The 22676-nt window shown below is 47.0% G+C and overlaps 1 protein-coding gene and 1 non-coding gene across 2 annotated transcripts in view; both read right to left on the reverse strand.

Moving 5' to 3' along the window:
• Nucleotides 1–201: 201 nt before the first annotated feature.
• Nucleotides 202–274, reverse strand: TRNAS-CGA (transfer RNA serine (anticodon CGA)). The gene has a single exon. It is a non-coding gene; the product is annotated as a tRNA-Ser (tRNA).
• A 1970-nt stretch (nucleotides 275–2244) lies between these two features.
• The window catches only part of LOC135908342 (uncharacterized), a 39898-nt gene continuing 19466 nt past the window's right edge, over nucleotides 2245–22676 (reverse strand). Inside the window, exons 3-5 of the mRNA XM_065440096.2 lie at nucleotides 15544–15757; nucleotides 4446–4534; nucleotides 2245–2630 (exon numbers count right to left, since the gene is read on the reverse strand). Of these exons, the coding sequence (XP_065296168.2) occupies nucleotides 2387–2630; nucleotides 4446–4534; nucleotides 15544–15757 (547 nt within the window). The 3' untranslated portion in view covers nucleotides 2245–2386. The remainder of the gene's footprint in view (nucleotides 2631–4445; nucleotides 4535–15543; nucleotides 15758–22676) is intronic.

The raw sequence follows: 22676 nt of genomic DNA on the forward strand, positions 1-22676 counted from the left end.
ATATATATATATATATATATATATATATATATATAACGAGGAGAAAGGGGGTTAACCGAGGGGCCCGATTTTTATTAGTCATATCATAAGAAGCCAACAAACACTGACACCAAGGACAACATAGTGGAAATTACTTGTGCTTAATAAATGAAATAAAGAAACGATAAACTAATGGAAATTAAAGTGGATGAAAAAACAACTTGCCGCAGGTGGGAACCGAACCCACAACCTTCGCATTTCGCGTGCGATGCTCTACCAATTGAGCTACCGCGGCGCCGTTTTCCCATCCACTTTCTTGCGTATTTATGTGTACCAGTAGAACCCTGGGAGTGTTAGCCAGTGCCACCACTCACAGACCTTGGCGGCGGACGTGGAACGTCATTTTTGCCGCAGGCGTCACGAGAACGTGATCTTTTTAGGGTGAAAGCAACTGGTCAATAAACCCACATATGCTACCTGAAGGCATCAATGTCGCCGGATTCGAGACCCTCGTTATGTAATAACGAGGAGAAAGGGGGTTAACCGAGGGGCCCGATTTTTATTAGTCATATCATAAGAAGCCAACAAACACTGACACCAAGGACAACATAGTGGAAATTACTTGTGCTTAATAAATGAAATAAAGAAACGATAAACTAATGGAAATTAAAGTGGATGAAAAAACAACTTGCCGCAGGTGGGAACCGAACCCACAACCTTCGCATTTCGCGAAGGTATGTTGTCCTTGGTGTCAGTGTTTGTTGGCTTCTTATGATATGACTATATATATATATATATATATATATATATATATATCGTTACCTAATTGCTATGAGTGAGTGAGTGAGTGAATAAACTTTTATTTGTTCCAGCAAAACGCGATAGAACGCGCACCCAGCTAATCCCACGACGGGACTGCCACATCTAGTCTGCCGGCCCGATCTCGGGCGCGCTGGACGGCCAGGATTTGGTCCTCAAAGACGGGACTTCGCGCAGGAGCGCGTTCCACTCTTCCTTGGTGAACTTCGGGCCCAGCGAACCGCACTACCAGAGCATATGAGGCAAAGTAGCAACCCCACCACAGGCCACGCAAGAACAATTCGGATAAATCTCGGGGTATATATGCTGTTAAGGGATGCCGGATTTGGGTAGGAGTAATTGGTATGTGACTCCTAGGTGTCTAAGTAGCCATTTAATAAGACAATGACGTTGCGTTTTTTAAGAGATATGTTAGTGGTTCATGAAACATGTGGTAAAGAAGCGCGTTGATTTCGAATGCCCCGCAAGCAATGTGGCGTGGAAGACGACTAGCCATAAAACGCAAATCTTAAGAAGCTTTGTATCCTCTGCCAAAATAACAAGCACAGGTTTCTCCCGCTTGATCTATTCAACGACTCTTTCCATAGCTAGCTGCTCTCCCATGTCCGTAATTACAGGATAGCTGCCCAGAGGTGGTAGCACCCATGAGTCCCAATCAACGAACAGGAAGAATGACTGTAGATTTACACATTCGTTGAATTTCAAAATGGGCAATTTAAGTATTAGCATTGAATGCATGCCAGCACCTGCAAGTGTGGTGCGTTTGTAAGACTTTGTGCTCGACGGTTCAGATGCAGCGGCGGTAATTTGGAGTTTTAAAAATTGCACAAACAAAGGTCCTGGTGTACCCAAATTTGCGCGCTCTAAGATTTTGTCGTTCTTTCGTGCTCCCGGCGGTTCGTGCCGCGTAACTTCAGGTGCACGAAATTTAAAAACCCCCAAATGTGTTACAAAGTGTTCCGGTGTTCATTGCCGTTCTTCGACCTCATCGAAGAATTAAATGAACTAGGAGAGAGCTAGCGTTACTTCACGGAGCCAGCCTTCGCCAACGAACTCTCTCTGAAGCCATGCCGTTCACTTTTTTCCCTCGCAGTATCCCCCAATGCGTGACCTGAGAGAGTCGACGTATTGGCTGGGAATTCATGGTTCTTGGTAGCTTTTCATCCATGGGCACTCCTTTGTCTGCCCTATCGTAGCTAGGCCTGCAAAGCGCAACCGCTAAATGCTGTCTCGTGCTCTGATCTGAGGATCCCGTGTTGGGCCGATACATTTGGCGGCAGTCGTGTACCGCTATGCCCTCTCCTGATTCTTTCCTTCCTGCACGGTCAAGATTTACGGCCTGATGAACCCACGGCGTAAAAGCATGGCACGGCCGTAGTCGATGCGTGTGTACCGAGCGAGCTACTCTGCCAGCCGGTCGATTAGCATGCAGACACTGAACACATCTTCACCACTCATTCATACGAGATACATTCGTTGCTCTCACTCTTGCAAAAAAATGTGATCCCAGCCTCCGAAGGAACAAGGCCGGGATAAAAATGTGGGCGCTCTACTGCACGACTGAAGTCAGCGAGCTCGTGCTGCCGAGCTAAGTCTGTTCTACCACCGGGTTGTGACTGTGGCTGCTCGTGGCGTTTTCGCTTCCTGTCGTGATGGTCGTTGTGGGCGATGTCGCCGCCATCTCTACGCCGTCGTGAATCATGGTGGCTGGCCTGGCGGTGTTCGTGCAAGTAGCCTTGGCACGCCTGCGGATCGACAGAAGCATACTGACGATGACGACCAGCATGAGGCACATGATTCCCGCGCTGGCGATCATCGCAAGGATTATTGACCTGCGGTAGAGATAAACGCAGAAGAAGCGGTTGTTTTGAGCTCAGTCGCTGGGAGGGAAGTGGGGGGATGGCATTCAAGTGTGTCTGCGGTAAAAGCGGAGTAAGCAACAATAACCTGTCTGAGATGTTGCCTCATGCCCGAGCAAATGACGGGTCCTGACACTGATTTAAACGAGACGTGCATTTAATGTGCTAAATGATCCTTTACAATCTGTTATCGGTATCTGAGCCTTCCGTGAAGTTTACGAGAGAGGTAATGCACTATATTTTGTACTTTATTTAAAGCTCATGTGGCTCTTCTCTTATTTACCTAGTCACCTTCAGACAAAGGGGTCATTCTCCAGGTTTTTCTAGAGTTCACGACTAGCAGGAGCATGCACTGGTAAGTTATCACTGACAGAACAGGCAGTATCTGCGCACGGCTAAAGAATATCTCTCAACAAGGGACCTTCAAATTGAAAATATTCGTGCTATAATGAACAGGTTAAATGGCGTGTTACGTGAACACAGGTTAACCCTTCCCACCCAGGTTGAACTCCTCATCTATAATTCATATATAACGCCAGCGATTACTTACTGCCACACAGTTTGGGGTACGACGACAAAGCACAATAAACAGCGTCTTTTTATTGCACAAAAGCATGCGATAAGACTGACAGCTAATGTGCCGTGAAATGCTCACACCAGACAATATTTCAGGCAGTCCAATATTTTAAGAATGACTACTTGTATGTGTTGAAATTGCTTTGCATTTCCAAAACTGCTGTAGCAACGAACAATAGCCTTGTGCTAACGATGTTTCGGCTAGCGCGTCATGAACCTACATATGATGTACGTCCCTCTACATCATGGACCCTGCCGTTAAGTCGCATCAAATACCGCACACAATCCTTATCGTACAACATGCCGAGGTACTTAAATGCTCTCGAACATAATCGTTTTTCCCGTTAGGTTGTTTTCTACACAAACTTTTATGGAACTGATGAATCTTTTCGAGCCTTCGACCGAATAGCTCACCTGTGTAACTGTTTGACGATGCATTGTAAGGGACATGAATGAATTATATTTATCTGTAATTTTGGCTACGTTGGCGTTGTGGTTGTGTAATGGGAATTGGCGCAAAAGTGTGTAATTGCTTTAATTGTGTAGAATCACAATTACGTGATAGATTACGTATAAGATTACAATATGCAATAGATAACGGGTATTCATAATGTTTTTCACTGATTTTGAATTTTGTTGTTGTGTATACTTTGCAAACCATTGCATTGCCTTTGTTTTTCACCACACTGGTGCTTTGTGGAGCCTACCGGGTCCTCAAGCTGCATTTGGCAGCTTTTTCCTTTCCGTCCTCTCTCATTTTGTACTTTGTTTTGAGAGAAATCTATCTATCTATCTATCTATCTATCTATCTATCTATCTATCTATCTATCTATCTATCTATCTATCTATCTATCTATCTATCTATCTATCTATCTATCTATCTATCTATCTATCTATCTATCTATCTATCTATCTATCTATCTATCTATCTATCTATCTATCTATCTATCTATCTATCTATCTATCTATCTATCTATCTATCTATCTATCTATCTATCTATCTATCTATCTATCTATCTATCTATCTATCTATCTATCTATCTATCTATCTATCTATCTATCTATCTATCTATCTATCTATCTATCTATCTATCTATCTATCTATCTATCTATCTATCTATCTATCTATCTATCTATCTATCTATCTAAAAATAACTTCATCGATTTTTGATATCACTCACTTGACCCACATAAATATGGAGGCCGCCTTACATTTTCGGTCTCTTCTGCTCAATCGTAGGAAGGCTGTTGTCAAAGCCGGGTAGTTCCGGGACGTCTTGTGCTGGCGGGTACATTTCGTGCTGGGCACAGTGAGGAGAGTAACATCGTTTATTGCAAGTGTACAGTCGGAAGTGCTACAATATACGTACGACTAATTTTACAATACGGCTGCTGAAAGAAACGACAAGCACATTTTCACTTCAGGCCTGGCATCTCATCACAAGAAATTTTTATTTCGTGGCAAGTGAACGACCATACTGCAAGTACTACATTTCATTCTTGCGACAGAATGAATGAATGAATAAACATTATTTCCCTTAAGAAAGGGGAGAGTCCGGGAGAAGAGAGGGAGGCCTGTATGCTCCAGTCCCAGCAGGCGTCTGTCACCACCTTATGTGGCTAGACGGCCGTCGACTAGTCTTGATAGGCCTTGGCTACACCCTTAGTCAACCTCAGGACTCGGTCCTGTACGGTGGGATCGGAGTTGCACAGGGCAGTCTTCCACAGCCCCTCGCTAATATTTAATGGTTTGAGGGTGCGGTGGGGGGGGGGGGGGGAGGGGGGAGTTTTGATGGGGCATTTCCACACGATATGGGTCAGGGCAGTAGCGACGCTTGGGTGTCGGGTATGTGACGGGAAAGAATAAGTGCAAAGTGCACAGTGTAAGAAAAAATACGAATTTGTAGGCGCCACAATATTTCTCTCTGGCGCGTGCGAGGCAGTGGCAGAGGTGGATACATTAGGCGTTGGTGTCTATAATGTGTGCAAATTTCATGGAATGTGATGAGTGTGTATTTATTGGAATGCTGTTGGGAGTCACTGCGTTCTAGAGTTAGGCTCACATTTAAGGCCAATCGGTCCGTGAATCTTCGAGCAGCGGCATGAGCCATTTCTTTTCCTTGGAGTCCTTGATGTGCTGGAATCCAGGTGAGAGTGATGTCGTTTTTGGTGGGTGAGCGACAAGCAAAGAGTGCGCGAAGTTGGTAATGGAGTCGCTACTGACGTTCCTAATAGCAGTCCTAGAGTCACTGATGATGACATCGCAATAAGCTAGCCACGATGCGAGTGCAATGACGGCCTCTTCCGCGTCACCCGCCGAGATGGTCTTGACTGATGCTAAATTAACACTATAGGCCTGGTTGTCTACGACCTCCAGAGCATAATCATGTCTAGTGTTGTAGGCTGCGGCGCCCACATAGCAGACTCCTTCAGCCTGTCCATAGTTGCGTTGTAGGGCCCTGGCTCGAAGTTTCCGGCGTTTGACGTGAAATATGGGGTGCATGCTTCTGGGTAATGGTTAGATGTGGTATTGGGCATGTATGTTCGGAGTAAGTTGGTGTCGCTTGCTCTTGTTGAATAGTGGAGCATAGTGAGGGTGCCTCAGGATCAGTGGTGGTGAGTATGTGCAACATCAGTGGTGGTGAGTATGTGGTACTGTGATGACAGATGTGCTTCGGTTAATTATTGACGGTGATTGATTGTGGTTGAGGCCATCATCCTTTGTGCGAATGCTTTAATTGAAACACCAGGAGCGACTTTGTGTATCTTGTGGATCAAGCAATTTACAGCATGCTCTACCTTCCTAGAGAGTGAGAGGTGTTGTAGTGCGAGGGTGATTTTGCTTAAGACAAAAGCCTTGATGAGCTGAATTAGCTCCTTCTTTCGACGCCCTCCGTGTTTATGGGATATCCTCTCTGTCTATCGTTGTTTGTAGTGCTTGCACGGCATGCTGATAGGCTCGGTTGCGTTGGGAGTGTAGTCATAGGTCCCTTATTCTGTCTACCTGGAGTACAGGGTGCCCTTCAGCCGTGTGTTGGATATTCGGGGACGACGTCCTGAACCATCTCGTTGGAGACAGAAAGAGAAGCTGTGATTTCGTGGGGGAGCACCTGAGATTCAAGTGGTGACCTACTTGTTCGATCTGGTCAATTGATACTTTGAGGGTATCCACAGTGTAATATTGTGCATGTACGGAGGTCAGGAATCTTCGTGAGAGTGAAAGCTAAAGGTCTCATAACCAAATGCAAGAGCATGGGGCAGAATAATCCCCCCTGGACTGTATCTGTGCTTCCTGAACTTATCTGACCAGAGTATTCACCGCCTAATTGGAGCGTCGCAGTGCACTTCGTGAGGCAGCAGCCTACATAGCGGTTACTAGCTCTCCATAGTTATGTTCGCGTAGAATGGCCTAATGGGACCCGTTATTGGAAGCATGATTGCGTGAACAGACAGTACTAGAGCACCGTCCCCACCGATCATCGGCTCAGAAGGCAGTGAAGGCATTTTTGTGCTTTCCCAGAATGTCTGGTTTGTACGAGCGGCTATGACTAAAGTACTGTCCGTGCATGTCTCTATACCCCCTGCCTTCTCTTTTCGCCTTCTCCCTTCCCCCAGCGTAGGGTAGCCAACCGCACTTTTGACGCGTTAACATCCCTGCCTTCCTCATATCCCTATCTCTCTCTCTCTCCCTAGAGGACCAGGCCGATCAACGCTTGTGTGTCACGTGCGTCGCTCGGTTCGATAACGTCGTGTTTGAGCCTTAGCATGACATACTTACAAGAGAGCTTTGAAAGCAGACATTTCCGAGGGGAACAAGTGATTATGTTCTATGTATTTGGAGAGGCGTAGGTGGGTTACGGGCTCCAAGATTTTCCTTATGCGTGAGGTGAGAGACATTGAACGGAACTCAATGTGAATTGGCTTATTCGGCTTGGGTATGAAGATCTCTCGGCTGCTTTGCATTCTTGGCGTACCTCGCCTTCTTCAAGACGTTAACTTTAATACTCGGTGAGCTTCCATATAGATTGCTCATCCAGGTTGCGAAGTCTCTTATTGGTCACAAAGTATGAGCCTGGTGGTGTGGTGGTTCGCACTTGGTTGAGGGCAAGTGGAACCTCTGCTTCTGTGATGGGTCTGCAGAGCTCCTCATTGGGTTCACCAGCATTGTGCGCATGGGTTTTTGCGTAGAAGGGGAAATATGTCTGGAGGCCAGATTTCTGAGCATGGTCAGCAGGTCCACTGCATGCTCATGTAGCAGTTTATTGATCTGGTGGTTATTATGCTTCTTAGACGCGGTAGAGTCGAGCAGGTGCCGTAGCAATTTTCAGGTCTTTTTAGTGCTAAGATGACCAAGTGCTTCTTCACAAAACTGAGCACTTAGCTGTCTCGCCAATTTCATGGCGTATTGTTGGATATGAGAGTCCAATTTGTCGATTCTGATACGAAGATTGTATTTTAACAGGTTGTTAGCAATGTCCTGAGTAAAGCTCATTCCGTTTCCCACATGTGTAGGAGCTTCGAATAAATTGTGGCCAAGGGCGTATCAAGTGGGAAAGTGGTGCGATGTGCCTCTACGCCTGCCTGTAAGGCGTTGGCCCATTGCTCTACGCCGGTAATGTCTTATTCGTTAGTATTGGAGCGAGATTTTCTGAATTTCGTCCAAAAGGTAAACCTCAGTGGTTTCGTGGCTAGCTGTCTGTATGTCTAAAATCTACGCGGAGTTCGAGAATGTGATGGTCGCTTCCTAAGTTGTTTCCGAGGTTTTGACACGTCGCCTGAGTGATGTGGTGAATTAGGGTGAGGTCGGGTGATCTAAACCCTACTGATGCAATTTCCTAGCCGAGTAGAAAGAGCAAAGTCATTGCGGATGACCAAACCTTGATTCTGTATGTGCTGCCACAGAGCCCTTCCCACAGGGGTGGTCGCGGAGTGTCGCTACATTTGGTGGGAGGCATTGATATCGCCCATTATGACTGGCGGCTGTTTATTGGCGTTAGTTTTGACTTGAGAAAGTGTGTGTTCAAAGCGGTGTTGTCGTGCATTGGGAGGGCTTTAAACTTTCAACAAGTATAGGATGGGTTGTTTGTGGTTTTCAGGTTCATCATCATCATCATCATCATCATCATCCTGGTTACGCCCACTGCAGGGCAAAGGCCTCTCCCATACTTCTCCAACAACCCCGGTCATGTACGAATTGTGGCCATGCCGTCCCTGCAGACTTCTTAATCTCATCCGCCCACCTAACTTTCTGCCGCCCCCTGCTACGCTTCCCTTCCCTTGGGATCCAGTCCGTAACCCTTAATGACCATCGGTTATGCTCCCTCCTCATTACATGTCCTGGCTATGCCCATTTCTTTTTCTTGATTTCAACAAAGATGTCATTAACTCGCGTTTGTTCCCTCACCCAATCTGCTCTTTTCTTAACCCTAAATGTTACACCCATCATTCTTCTTTCCATAGCTCGTTGTGTCGTCCTTAATTTTAGTAGAACCCTTTTCGTAAGCCTCCAGGTTTCCGCCCCGTAGGTGAGTACTGGTAAGACACAGCTATTATACACTTTTCTCTTGAGGGATAATGGCAACCTGCTGTTCATGATCTGAGAATGCCTGCCAAACGCACCCCACCCCATTCATATTCTTCTGATCATTTCCGTCTCATGATCCGGATCCGCCATCACTACCTTCCCTAAGTGGATGTATTCCCTTACCACTTCCAGTGCCTCGCTACATATAGTAAACTGCTGTTCTCTTCTGAGACTGTTGAATATTACTTTAGTTTTCTGCAGATTAATTTTTAGACCCACTCTTCTGCTTTACCTCTCCAGGTCAGAGAGCATGCATTGCAATTGGTCCCTTGAGTCACTAAGCAAGGCAATATCATCAGCGAACCGCAAGTAACTAAGGTATTCTCCATTAACTTTTATCCCCAATTGTTCCCAATCCAGGTCTCTGAATACCTCCTGTAAACACGCTGTGAATAGTATTGAAGAGATCGTATCTCCCTGTCTGGCGCCTTTCTTTATTGGGATTTTGTGGCTTTCTTTATGGAGCACTACGGTGGCTGTGAAGCCGCTATATATATCTTTCAGTATTTTTACATACGGCTCGTCTACAACCTGATTCCGTAATGCCTCCATGACTGCTGAGGTTTCGACAGAATCAAACGCTTTCTCGTAATCAATGAAAGCTACATATAAGGGTTGGGTATATTCCGAACATTTCTCTATCACCTGATCGATAGTGTGAATATGATCTATTGTTGAGCAGCCTTTACGGAATCCTGCCTGGTCCTCTGCTTGACAGAAGTCTAAGGTGTTCCTGATTCTATTTGCGATTACCTTGGTAAATAGTTTGTAGGCAACGGACAGTAAGCTGATCGGTCTATAATTTTTCAAGTCTTTGGCGTCCCCTTTCTTATGGATTACGATTATGTTAGCGTTCTTCCAAGATTCCGGTGCGCTCGAGGTCATGAGGCATTGCGTATACAGGGTGGCCAGTTTCTCTAGAACAATCTTCCCACCATCCTTCAACAAATCTGCTGTTACCTGATCCTCCCCAGCTGCCTTCCCCCTTTGCATATCTCCCAAGGCTTTCTTTACTGCTTCCGGCGTTACCTTTGGGATTTCGAATTCCTCTAGACTATTTTCACTTCCATTATCGTCGTGGGTGCCACTGGTACTGTACAAATCTCTATAGAACTCCTCAGCCACTTGAACTATCTCATCCATATTAGTGATGATATTGCCAGCTTTGTTTATTAACGCATACATCTGATTCTTGCTAATTCCTAGTTTCTTCTTCACTGTTTTTAGGCTTCCTCCGTTCCTGAGAGCATGTTCAATTCTATCCATATTATACTTCCTTATGTCACCTGTCTTACGCTTGTTGATTAACTTCGAAGGTTCTGCCAGTTCTATTCTAGCTGTAGGGTTAGATGCTTTCATACATTGGCGTTTCTTGATCAGATCTTTCGTCTCCTGCGATAGTTTACTGGTATCCTGCCTAACGGACTTACGACCGACTTCCATTGCACACTCCTTAATGATGCCCACAAGATTGTCGTTCATTGCTTCAACACTAAGGTCCTCTTCCTGAGTTAAAGCCGAATACCTGTTCTGTATCCTGATCTGGAATTCCTCTATTTTCCCTCTTACCGCTAACTCATTTATTGGCTTCTTATGTACCAGTTTCTTCCGTTCCCTCCTCAGGTCTCGGCTAATTCGAGTTCTTACCATCCTGTGGTCACTGCACGGCACCTTGCCGAGCACGTCTACATCTTGTATGATGCCAGGGTTAGCGCAGAGTATGAAGTCTATTTCATTTCTAGTCTCGCCGTTCGGGCTCCTCCACGTCCACTTTCGGCTTTCCTACTTGCGGAAGAAGGTATTCATTATCCTCATATTATTCTGTTCCGCAAACTCTACTAATAACTCTCCCCTACTATTCCTAGTGCCTATGCCATATTCCCCCACTGCCTTGTCTCCAGCCTGCTTCTTGCCTACTTTGGCATTAAAGTCGCCCATTATTATAGTGTATTTAGTTTTCACTCTACCCATCGCCGATTCCACGTCTTCATAGAAGCTTTCGACTTCCTGGTCATCATGACTGGATGTAGGGGCGTAGACCTGTACAATCTTCATTTTGCACCTCTTATTAAGTTTCACAAGACCTGCCACCCTCTCGTTAATGCTATAGAATTCCTGTATGTTACCAGTTATATTCTTATTAATCAGGAATCCGACTCCTAGTTCTCTTTTTTCCGCTAAGCCCCGGTAGCACAGGACGTGCCCGCTTTTTAGCACTGTATATGCTTCTTTTGGCCTCCTAACTTCACTGAGCCATATTATATCCCATTTACTGCCCTCTAATTCCTCCAATAGCACTGCTACACTCGCCTCAATAGATAACGATATAGCGTTAAACGTTGCCAGGTTCATATTCCAATGGCGGCCTGTACGGAGCCAGTGATTCTTAGCACACTCTGCTGCGTCGCAGGTCTGGGGGTGCTAAGAATCAGTGTTGACGAAATCACAGGAGACATCAGTACTGCTGAATGTGCCCCATTTAACAGAAAGATGTCTTACAATTACGGCAGTATATGGCTTGTCTGCGTGAGATTCTTGAAGCGTGTTGTATCCGGTTAGAGTGACTTTCCCGTGTGTTGCCTGCAAGGCTATAATGTGAGAGAACTCATTAAGAATTTGTATAAATAGCGATAGACTGGCGCGCTTGTTGTGGAACCCCTGCCGTTTCACTGCCAGATAAGCAGACTACGCGATGGCTTCATTGTTATTGATGGTGCGAAGAATAGGAAGCTGTGACGTCGCGGAGCGTCTTCCCCAGCTGTCGAAAAGCTCTTGGAATGTGCAGAACATCGCAGATTTTAGAAGTGCGCAGAACTGCGCTGACAAATAAAGCAATCAAGCTTGGTTTGTAGCCGATTTTCAAGAGCAACAGGTTTGTCTACCATGGTGTTCAGGCGGTCACTGAGGAAAAATATGACGTTTTGAATAGTCTTGTCGGTGTTTGTTATTCCGGAATTCTTCTTTCTTCTTGGTGGAGGCTGCATGTGTGGTGAAGGCCACCTTAGAGGTGTTGCTTCAGTCGTAGCAGTGGATGCAACCGTGTCCATTTGTTCTGAGGGAGACCATGTGAGTGTGGGCGCAACCGTTTGTGGTAGTGGGTTGGAAGTAGTGGCAGGAGTGTCATACAGTTCGACGGGGGCTGTCATAAAAAGGCCGTCAGACGCTTCATCGGCCTCTGTGCCTATTACCGGTGGCTTATTGCGGACTTTGCTCGCATTGCGTCACCTGACGAGAGACGACGTTGCTTTTGTACGGGTTGACGAATAGCAAGGTGCGTTCAACGGCTTGCGGGAACGTCTCCAGACACCTCCAGTGCTTGCTCACTTTGATGAGACGCTCCTACATTGCTCCACACTGATGCCATCAATGTTGGTTTAGGAGCTGTTCTTCTGCAGCGGCAGGAGGGCATAGAAAGAGTGCTTGACTATGCAAGTAGAACACTCTCACGCACAGAGGCTAATTACTCCACAGCTGAGAAAGAAGGCCTCGCCGTAGTATGGCCGGTTATGAAATCTCGCCCATATTTGTATGGCCGCCACTTCACAGTTACCAGCGACCACCATCCACTGTGTTGGTTGACAAACGTTAAAGATACTTCGGGAATATTGGTGCGTTGGAGCCTACGGCTGCAAGAGTTTGACATGACTGTCATGTACAAGTCGGGGAAACGACATACGGATGCTGACTGCCTGTCTCGATCGCCGATAGAGTCGCCTGCTCCACCCTAAGACGACTCAGCCTTTCTTTGTGTTCTAGACACATTCACCATCACCCAACAACAACGGGTCGACCCTGAGTTGCTTGAACTCGTCACTTACGTAGAGGGCAGATCTGCGAAACCGCCTAGAGATTTCGCAAGAGCACTGTTATCGTTTTGTCTGCGCGCCAAAGTTATGCACCAAAGAAACTTTTCTTTGACAGGGGACCCCTATCTGTCCGTCATTCCTGCAACTCTTCGTACAGAAGTACTTCAAGCTCGTCACAACGAGGTGACTTCTGGTTACTTAGGATACACGAGAACGTTGGCCAGAGTGCAGCAGACGTACTACTGGCCGAGACTTACCACTGCCGTGAAACATCCCGTTGGCACTTGCCTCGACTGCCAGAGCCGCAAGTCGCCTCCCTCGAAACCAGCCGGCCTCTTACAACCCGTCAAGATTCCTCGAAGACCATTTGATCAAATCGGAATGGATATATTGGGCCCACTTCCTACTTCTGCTGCAGGGAATCACTTTGTTATCCTTGCAACCGACTATCTCACACGTAACGCTGAAACAAAGGCAATACAGAGAAGCGCTGAAGCAAAGGTAATCCAGAGAAGCACAGCAGCCGAAGTGGCGCGCTTTTTCATTGAGCATGTTGTATTGCGACACGGCTCGCCAACCATCGTAATAACAGACCTGAGAAAGCGCATTCACGGCTGCACTTTTATATCACTTCTTGCTGCTAAGTGGAACGGCTCATCGGAAGTCAATCGCCTACCATCCGCAAATTAAGGGATAACAGAACGCCTAAACAAAACAATTAAAGACATGCTCTCAATGTACGTGGATGCTGAACATAAAAACTTGGATGACATCCTACCTTATATTACTTTTTCACATAACACGGCGAAACAAAAGACGACGCGCATGACACCGTTCACCCTTGTTCACGGACGGGATGTACGAACGATGTTGGATACGATGCTACCACACGACTTTGACGGCACTAACGCGAACGCCTATGTGTTTACGCAACGCGCAGAAGAGGCTCGGCAGCTCGCACGCTTGCGGATGTGGGAGCAGCAAGACTGCGAGGCAGGGCGCTATGATCTTCACCGTAGAATAGTCACCTATGAAGTAGGCGACAGAGTGTGGGTTTGGACACCCATACGGAAACGAGGCCTCTCCGAGAAGATGTTAAGGCTTTACTTCGGGCCATATCGAGTATTGCACCGACTCAGTGACGTCACATAGGAGGTCGTTCCCAATAGTCCCAAATGTACGCTGCGCCGCACGCACCGCCCTGAACTTGTGCACGTTGACCACATGAAGCTGCATGTGAACGAATAACTATGCGAGAGACCCTTGCTTCCGCTAGTGACGCTTCTGGTCTAGTATCGGGGCGATGATATCTTGAGGGACAAATGACGCATGTAAAAAAAAAGCAGTCACGATACGTTCGAGTTTAATTTTCACCATAAGGGGTGCATCGACGTTGAGGCTTGAGTAAAGAAAAATTCCAAGCACCATCCCCGGTTGCTATGCAAGAATGCGTTTAGCTCTGTTTGACTATACGTTGCACTATAGGGCAGTACCCTTACCGCTAAAGCTTACCCTTACTCTGGTACCAAACTGTAGTTGGAGTGCTACTTCCTCAAGGACAAGTTTAAAAACCCGTGCCGCGTCTGTGACCACCTGTGACCACTTGTGATCCCCCTGACCAGAGGGTCAGCGTCTCAGATGATACCATCTGCTCCTTCGACCAGAGGTTCAGCATCAACGTCAGTGAATCAAGACGCTAGATGTCCCTGGAGAAAAATGCCACCACCCTCCCTTTAATTACCATGCCACCGGTACCGCCGCATGGGGTTGCGATGGTATTGTACGATCGTACGGCATTCACTGTTGTGTTAGGCTGGAATATTGTCGGGACTGAACTCGAAAACGATCACACAGTGGCAAGAATCAGTGGTTAGTTCGCAAAGAATGCTAAACGCATGAAAAGCCGCACTTTCGCAAAGGAGATGCTGATAGCGATAGCAAAGTATTGTATAACTTCACGATGTAGGGTTCTTAGTTTTATTGGCTGCATGAATCACAGTTAGCATTCTCTTGCTAAATAAATTGTCAAAGATGGTGTCGTGCGTGCACTGACAAACGTGAAGTGATACCAGAATATGACCACAAGCACTTGCTGTCGCAACGCTAGTGTGATCAGTGGCGGCAGCGGGGAGCGAACGCTTGGTGCGGCGGCTCGCTTCACCACGTCACCGAAAGTTAGCTTAAGCTAGGTGCGCGGAGAGTCAGAATGCATGAAGCCACCGGCCATGTCGTCTCGCCCTCAACCTTTGCATCCGCAGCAGATCATTTGTAAGATAGGGGAGCGGGTCGCGTATGCGCTCAGTGGCGTTGACAGCCATAAGCAGGCAGCTTCAGGAGGAGACGTGTGCTCTCATACAGTAGAATGAGCCTGTTCACGTGACAGTTTACATCGTGTGCGAAGAAGACTGCGCGCATCAGGCCAACCTCGTTTCCGGCTCTCCCTCGCACATCTCACCGCAGCCTACAGGCCTCATTTCTATCGCGCCTGGACTTCAATGAAACATTCGGCAGACGGCAAAGTTTCACCTGAACGGTTCATACAGTTGTTATCGCGATAACATACACGAATTAGATTGATCACGCAAACCACCTAGTAGAGTAGCGAGCAGGCAGATGGTCACACAAACCTCGTTTTGAAGCTCTAACGCAGCATCCCCGTTAGAAAAAGCTTCCATAAGTGACAGTAGGCTGTTGGTGTAGCACGAAACTTCAGTACTGATGCAAAATTCTACTATTACGGTCATTGTGCGCAAGCTTGCGTTTGCTGGTGTGGCGGGCAGATATAAGGTGAGGTTTTTCTCATAATAGGCCTAGGAAATTTACATCACGACCCAAAACAAGCTACGACCGCCAGAGTAAAAGCAGATTTTTTTTCAACTGTAAAATATCACGCCCAGTGACATCACAAGACGTTTCTCACGTCTACAGGCGTAGGTGCTCCGTGGACATCTGGAGCAACCGCAGCCGAGGGCGCAGCCGGTTTTTCAACAAGCGCGACAGGTGGCGGCAAAGGCTCCGGCGAGGTGTCGTGGCTAGATGGCGGCGCTGGGGTAGCGTCGCTGCCTTTGGCCTTCGGCTCCCGCTTGGCTTTCTTACCCCTTCCATATGACGAATCGGCAGCGCTTTCAGGAGACCTGTGCATGTGCATCACATTCCGCTTCACCACTGCAGACCCACCAATGTCGCGTTCCTTAACAGGAAGCTTCAGATCGGGCGTAACTCCAACGCGGCCTATTCAAATACATGTCAAACGAAAAAAACGCTTTTCTGAGATAACCCTTGGACCGATTTTAAGGAAATGTGTAGCATTTGAGAGAAAAAGTTCAATTCTTCTGAATGTTGGAAGCGAAAATTAGATTTAGGGCATGAATTCTGTGAAAATAATTTTCGAAAATTCGGAAGTTCGAGAAAGACAGACGTACGAAGGTTGTAAATTAATAGTTGAACTCTGCATCAAGAACAGGTATCGCGGTTCTGTAAATGGCATCCATTAGATCATTCAAAGTGGACAAATTAGACGTGTCAATTTATATTTATGTGAACTCGTTACGTTATGTACAAGGGTTCCGCAAAGGCTGTATTTCTATATTATTGATTTTTTTTTAAATTCATGTGTAACACATCAATTTTGTCAGCTTTAGATGTACTATCGGATATAATTCACAGAAGTGTGATATCATTTTTCCTCGCTCAGCTAGAGTGTGGTAAACTTGATAGTGTTGTTTTTTTGACAATTTTCCATTTTTGCCAATTTTCAACAATAAGTTGTCGACCTAAATCAGCATTTCGAAAACAACAGTCACTAGATATAAAGTTTTTATTTTAAATGCAACAATTCTCGTCAAATTTGGTGCAGTGGTTGCTGAGAAAAATGAATTCTCCTTTTAGCTGTATTTAGGTAGGGGCACCCTAGCTAACTCCGGCGATCTTTTGACCATGTCAAGGTAATGGAATATTTAGGTTCCCGAAGTCCTCTCATGCGTCTGATTGTAGAATTGTTCTGCAAATTTGAAAGTAATTGTAAATAAGTATAAAAGCGCAAAAACGAAACCCGAAACCTGACCGAGCAGCCGATCTAACCTCTTCGTGTGACGTCACGAGTGTCCCCAGCGGCGAAGCCGCGCAAAGGATGCCGGTCTCGTCCGTTCGGCGAACGATACCAGCGAAGAGCAGACGCTCAGTTTATTCATGACCACGCCGGACCTTCAGGTTACAATGTCATCTGCACCAGCTCTTCCGACCTGCCAAACATTGACAGTTATGATTCTGACGAATTCAATAGCCACGAATCGCCGTTCGCATTCGACACCCCCCACCCTCGCCCCTCCCCCACGAGAGCCACCGCGCATGCGCTACATATCGTGCTGCAACACGAAGACCAAGGGTAGTTCTAACCACTTTTTTTTTTTACCTGCTGCTTGCTGTTTTGGGTGTTTTACCCCTTCTCAGCGAAGCGCTTTGGATGCTCACTGTAAGTTGTTGAGGGGACGATTTTCCGCATTTGTATGCCGTAAGGACGCTGCTGACACTCCAAAACATCAACTGGTACATTTGTTTACATCGGCAGGTACTGCGAACACTCGTCGTTCGCTTGAGACATAGTGCTCGCCGCTCCACGGTGACATCAGTTATTGTCAGGACATAAACACAGGCAGATTTTGTGCGTGTGCGCACAGTTGCATCACTCTGAATCACGCTTATATGAGCGACCACACACCTTCGAAAACAGGGAGCGGGAGACCGTAGTACGGTATTGTTGTTATGCTGCGTACTTATCATTCCCCGTATTCTCTTCATGCACACAATATTTTCTGTAAAGTAGACACATATGAGGACTCTGCGCGCATGATCGTTCATTTAGAAAACGCGTAGTTTTCTCGCAGAAACGCAGATGCCAGTATTGACACCGTTGGAAGCTTAACGAGGCGGTTGTTTACGCCGCTGCATCGAAGGAGCCTACGCTTGCTGCCCATGTGGGATACGAGGCAAGCAGTGCACCTCGGAAGCTAGATAATGAGTCTGCATGAGAATACGTAAAAATACACCCATGCTCGTAGTCACATTTAATTTAGGGAAATGCCGGTGAGTGCGGCTGGCAGCTTTCCGTGGAAAACGGCAACGTACCGATGTCGATAGTGCTCCATGTCATCGTACTTGTGCGTAGACTGTTCCAAATTAGGAATGGTTCATTCCAAATCGGTATGGTCAAAACTGAACTGAGTTTTCTTCACCCTAAGGCTTAATTGGCTTCAGGTCAGTCGCTCCGCTCCGCGAGCTGTAGACGCACGAACTACGCGACTATGTTACATAGTCCAAAGTTTGACGAACACTCGTCAGACGAGGGTATCATCATAATCACCATCATCATCATCATCATCATCATCAGCCTGGTTATGCCCACTGCAGGGCAAAGGCCTCTCCCATATTTCTCCAACAACCCCGGTCATGTACTAATTGTGGCCACGCCGTCCCTGCAAACTTCTTAATCTCATCCGCCCACCTAACTTTCTGCCGCCCCCTGCTACGCTCCCCTTCCCTTGGGATCCAGTCCGTAACCCTTAATGACCATCGGTTATCTTCCCTATTCATTACATGTCCTGCCCATGCCCATTTCTTTTTCTTGATTTCAACTAAGATGTCATTAAATCGCGTTTGTTCCCTGACCCAATCTGCTCTTTTCTTATCCCTTAAGGTTACACCTATCATTCTTCTTTCCATAGCTCGTTGCGTCGTCCTCAATTTGAGTAGAACTCTTTTCGTAAGCCTCCAGGTTTCTGCCCCGTAGGTGAGTACTGGTAAGACACAGCTATTATATACTTTTCTCTTGAGGGATAATGGCAACCTGCTGTTCATGATCTGAGAATGCCTGCCAAACGCACCCCAGCCCATTCTTATTCTCCTGATTATTTCCGTCTCATGATCCGGATCCGCCGTCACTACCTGCCCCAAGTAGGTGTATTCCCTTACGACTTCCAGTGCCTCGCTGCCTATTGTAAATAGCTGTTCTCTTCCGAGACTGTTAAACATTACTTTAGTTTTCTGCAGATTAATTTTTAGACCCACTCTTCTGCTTTGCCTCTCCAGGTCAGTGAGCATGCATTGCAATTAATCCCCTGAGTTACTAAGCAAGGCAATATCATCAGCGAATCGCAAGTTACTAAGGTACTCTCCATTAACTTTGATCCCCAATTCTTCCCAATCCAGGTCTCTGAATAGCTCCTGTAAGCATGCTGTGAATAGCATTGGAGAGATCGTATCTCCCTGCCTGACGCCTTTCTTCATTGGGATTTTGTTGCTTGCTTTATGGAGGACTACGGTGGCTGTGGAGCCGCTATAGATATCTTTCAGTATTTTTACATACGGCTCGTCTACACCCTGATTCCGTAATGCCTCCATGACGAGGGTAATACATTGTCAAATAAACTGGCACTCCCCTAAGTTTCAAAAGAAAAAAAACATAAAATGCAGTTTCCAGACCGCTACGCAATCCCTTGTTCACAATAAAGATGAGCGCAAGAGGGGGCAATTATTTACGTGGTAGGTGGCGCAGAGTGCGCATGTATATCTCGGGGAGATTACCCCATGTCCTGTTAATCGTGTTTATAGTCGTTTGCATATGTAAATTTTCTAAGAATAGTCGTGAAGATAGGCGCTTCTCTGTCGCGATTATGCTCGCAGCATCTCAATCGATGATGTGGTTAGTAGTCATGTGATGATCCGCCAAGGCGCTTGAACTTGCATTTCCCTTCCTGATATCGTTCTGGTGCTGCTGAATCCTTTTAAAATTCCCAGTTTCACCTATGTAGGGTGCGTCACAACTCTTGCATGGAGTCTTGTAGATTACCTCTGGAAACCTTGAACTTTCCAAAGGGTCTTTCACGCGTACGAGCTTCTGTCTTTGTTTGTTGGCACATGTGAGACTTTTACACCGTATTAGCCAAGAAACTCTTGCTAGTGTCTCACTGATGCCATGTGCGTAGGGGACAGCCACCAACTTCTGCTTCCCTTCTTCTTGTACCTTTGCGTGGTTAGCAATTGACGACCACAACTCTTGAGCCCTCAGAAGCTGGGCTGGGCAGACGTCCTTGGAGAGGTCCTTCCTTACCACGGCTAGCTCTCGCTTGAGCAGTCCAGGCTCGTACAAGATTCGCAATGGGGGAGAGAAGAGCGAAGCGGCAACGGAGAGTTTCTGTCCTATTAGATGCGCAGAGTCGAACCTCAGGTGTGTCCCCGTGTCAGTCGGCTTCCGATACACACTGTTTGTAACGCCCTTGGCCGAATGTCTTATGAGGACGTCGAGGAAGGCAATCTATCTATTGTTTTCTTCTTCCATGGTGGGCAAGGTACTTGGTATAAAAGACTTCAGATGCTCAAGGAAAGGCAGCATGTCTTCGCGACGAATTACACAAAAACAGTCGTCTATGTATCAGGCAAAAAACTTGCGGCGGTCTTCTACGGGGTTATCGCAGAATTTTGAAGTGTCTCTAGGGCGATGGTAATAGTGGCGACGGAAACGAGAGCTCCCATTGCTGTTCCGAACCGCGGCTTGCAAAATTCTTCGTTAAACACAAAATACGTGTTTGAATGCAGAATTCAAGGAGGCGGCATAAGTGTTGCGTTTCAAATGGTTGAGGTAGCGAAGCGTCCTTCTATAGAAATTACTTGTAAAACTGGACAGCGTAATCGGTGAGTCAATGGCCTTTTTCGAATTGACGTTGAAAAAGATCATCAACTCATCGACCTCTATGGTGATATCTCTCACAAGTTCAATGCGATGGGCGGAATCCTTTACACAAGCGGGCTTGGGTCCTTCCAAGAGGCCTAGGACGCCGTACAGACAGCCGGATAATTAATAGAACGAAGAACGTGTGAAGTGTACTATTGGCCTGAAGGGGACCTCGGCTTTGTGAACCTTTGGCAAACCGTAAGTTGCCGGTGCCGAATCGTTAGGGCAAAGCAACTTGTAGTACAGGCATTTGTTTGCAGGTGGCACAAACTTAAATATTTTCATGAGTAGCTTTTGTAGATTGTATTCTATTTTTTTCGTTTGGTCCCGGCTCACCTTGGTATCGGTTATTACGTCTTGAAACAACGACGTCATCTTGGCAACGTAATCTGAGTGGTCAATGATGACCGTAGCGTTTCCTTTGTCTGCGGGAAGAATAACAATGTACTTATTCTGCTGAAGCCTTCGCGACACTGTCTTCTCAAGAACAGGTAGCGTGTCAGCCTTGGTCTTTGACAGCTTGGAGAGGACTTCGGTGGTGCGTGAACGTGCCTCCTCTTGTAGAGGATGGTTGACCAGGCGTACCCCTTGCTCCACGGCACACTTCTTTTTTTCGTAGTTTGGGCGGTAACCCACGTCGAAGTTCCAGCCACAGCTTAGAAGGCGCTCTCCCAAGAGGTCGAGCTTGTGCGAAGACAGGTTGCTAACACTCAGCATACCAGAAGGATCAGGTTACCGACGCAGTAGTAGAGAAAACTTGGTGTCCTGAGATTCTGTCCTAGTTTCACGAGTCCAGCAAGCGACTCTATTTGTAAGTAGTAACACATCGAGAAAATCGTTCGGGAGGCAATATTCAATCCGTCGTTGGGCTAAGAAAATTTCATTTTCTAGTCGCTCACTCGTTGATTTTGTTTCCAAAATCCGGGCTTGTAGCAGACGGTGTTCTGCTTGGGCGATTGTCTTTCTGCCCATGGTTGTACGTACAAGGAGCGGCAGTCACAGAGACTTTGGGATGAGGCCAAAAGATAATCAATTAATCAATCAATCAATCAATCAATCAATCAATCTTATTTACCAGAAACAGAAGGAACTAGAGGGGAACCAGGGCAAGAAGCTGTCGCAGCAGCTTGATGGAGGTCCTGGGTCCCATACATGGCAGTAGCACTCACACGATATTGTCACGTAGGAAGACGCAGACGAAAAGCTATATACAAGTATATTACAAGGGAATATGCCGAACTTGGCCAAGAGGCAGCAGCCCGCGCTAGCCTCCAATCGTCGTCGTCTTCTCACTGCTCGCCTTTTCGTCATTGTAAACACTTTTCCGTAGCACTACTCCCGGCGGCAAAAGCGCTGTCCCGGAGCGACTAAAGGCCGGAATCAGAAGCAGTGTAGTAGGCCTTGGGCCTACTGACGTGCACGACATCACTAGATGCAAGAGTAGAGGACGAGGCTCGACACACCGGAGCAATTTTGTACGTCACAGGCCTCACCTGGCGCAGCACGCGGTAGGGCCCTGTGTATCGCAAAAGGAGCTTTTCTGAAAGTCCGACGTGACGAGAGGGTGATCACACGAGCACGAGCGCACCAGGGGAAAACTGTACGTCAGGGTGGTGGGCGTTGTACTGACGCTGCTGAGTGCTTTGCAAGGCCGTCAGTCGAGCACGGGCAAGCTAGCGTGCATGGTGGGCGAAAGCGATGGCGTCGCACGCATACTCGCTTGTTGAGATCGCAGCAGGAGGACGGGCCATGTCGTGTCAAGGCGCAAGGTCGGTTCGCGACCGTAGAGTAGATAAAATGGGGAAAATCCGGCGGTGTCGTGCCGGGAAGAATTATAAGCGAATGTGACGTAAGGAAGGGCAATGTCCCAGTCGCGGTGGTCCTTGGAAACGTACTTTGACAGCATATCCGTAAGAGTACGGTTTAACCGCTCTGTCAGGCCATTGGTTTGAGGATGGTATGAGGTAGTCAGCTTGTGTTGAGTGGAGCAGGAACGCGCAATGTCGGCGATAACTTTCGAGAGGAAGTTACGACCACGATCAGTAAGCAGCTGTCGCGGGGCGCCATGCACTAAGATAATGTCACGCAAGAGAAAGTCCGCGACGTCAGTGGCCCAACTGGTAGGGAGAGCCCGCTTGATAGCATATCGGTTGGCGAAATCAGTTGCGACGGCTACCCATTTGTTCCCAGACGATGACGTGGGAAAGCGACCGAGGAGGTCTAATCCTGCACGACAGAATGGTTCCACAAGGATGGTGATAGGCTGGAGATGACCGGCAGGTAGCACCTGAGGTGTTTTCCGACGCTGGCAGAGATCAAAGGCAGCA

The sequence above is a fragment of the Dermacentor albipictus genome, chromosome 6 (assembly GCF_038994185.2).
Source record: "Dermacentor albipictus isolate Rhodes 1998 colony chromosome 6, USDA_Dalb.pri_finalv2, whole genome shotgun sequence".
NCBI lineage: Eukaryota > Metazoa > Arthropoda > Arachnida > Ixodida > Ixodidae > Dermacentor > Dermacentor albipictus.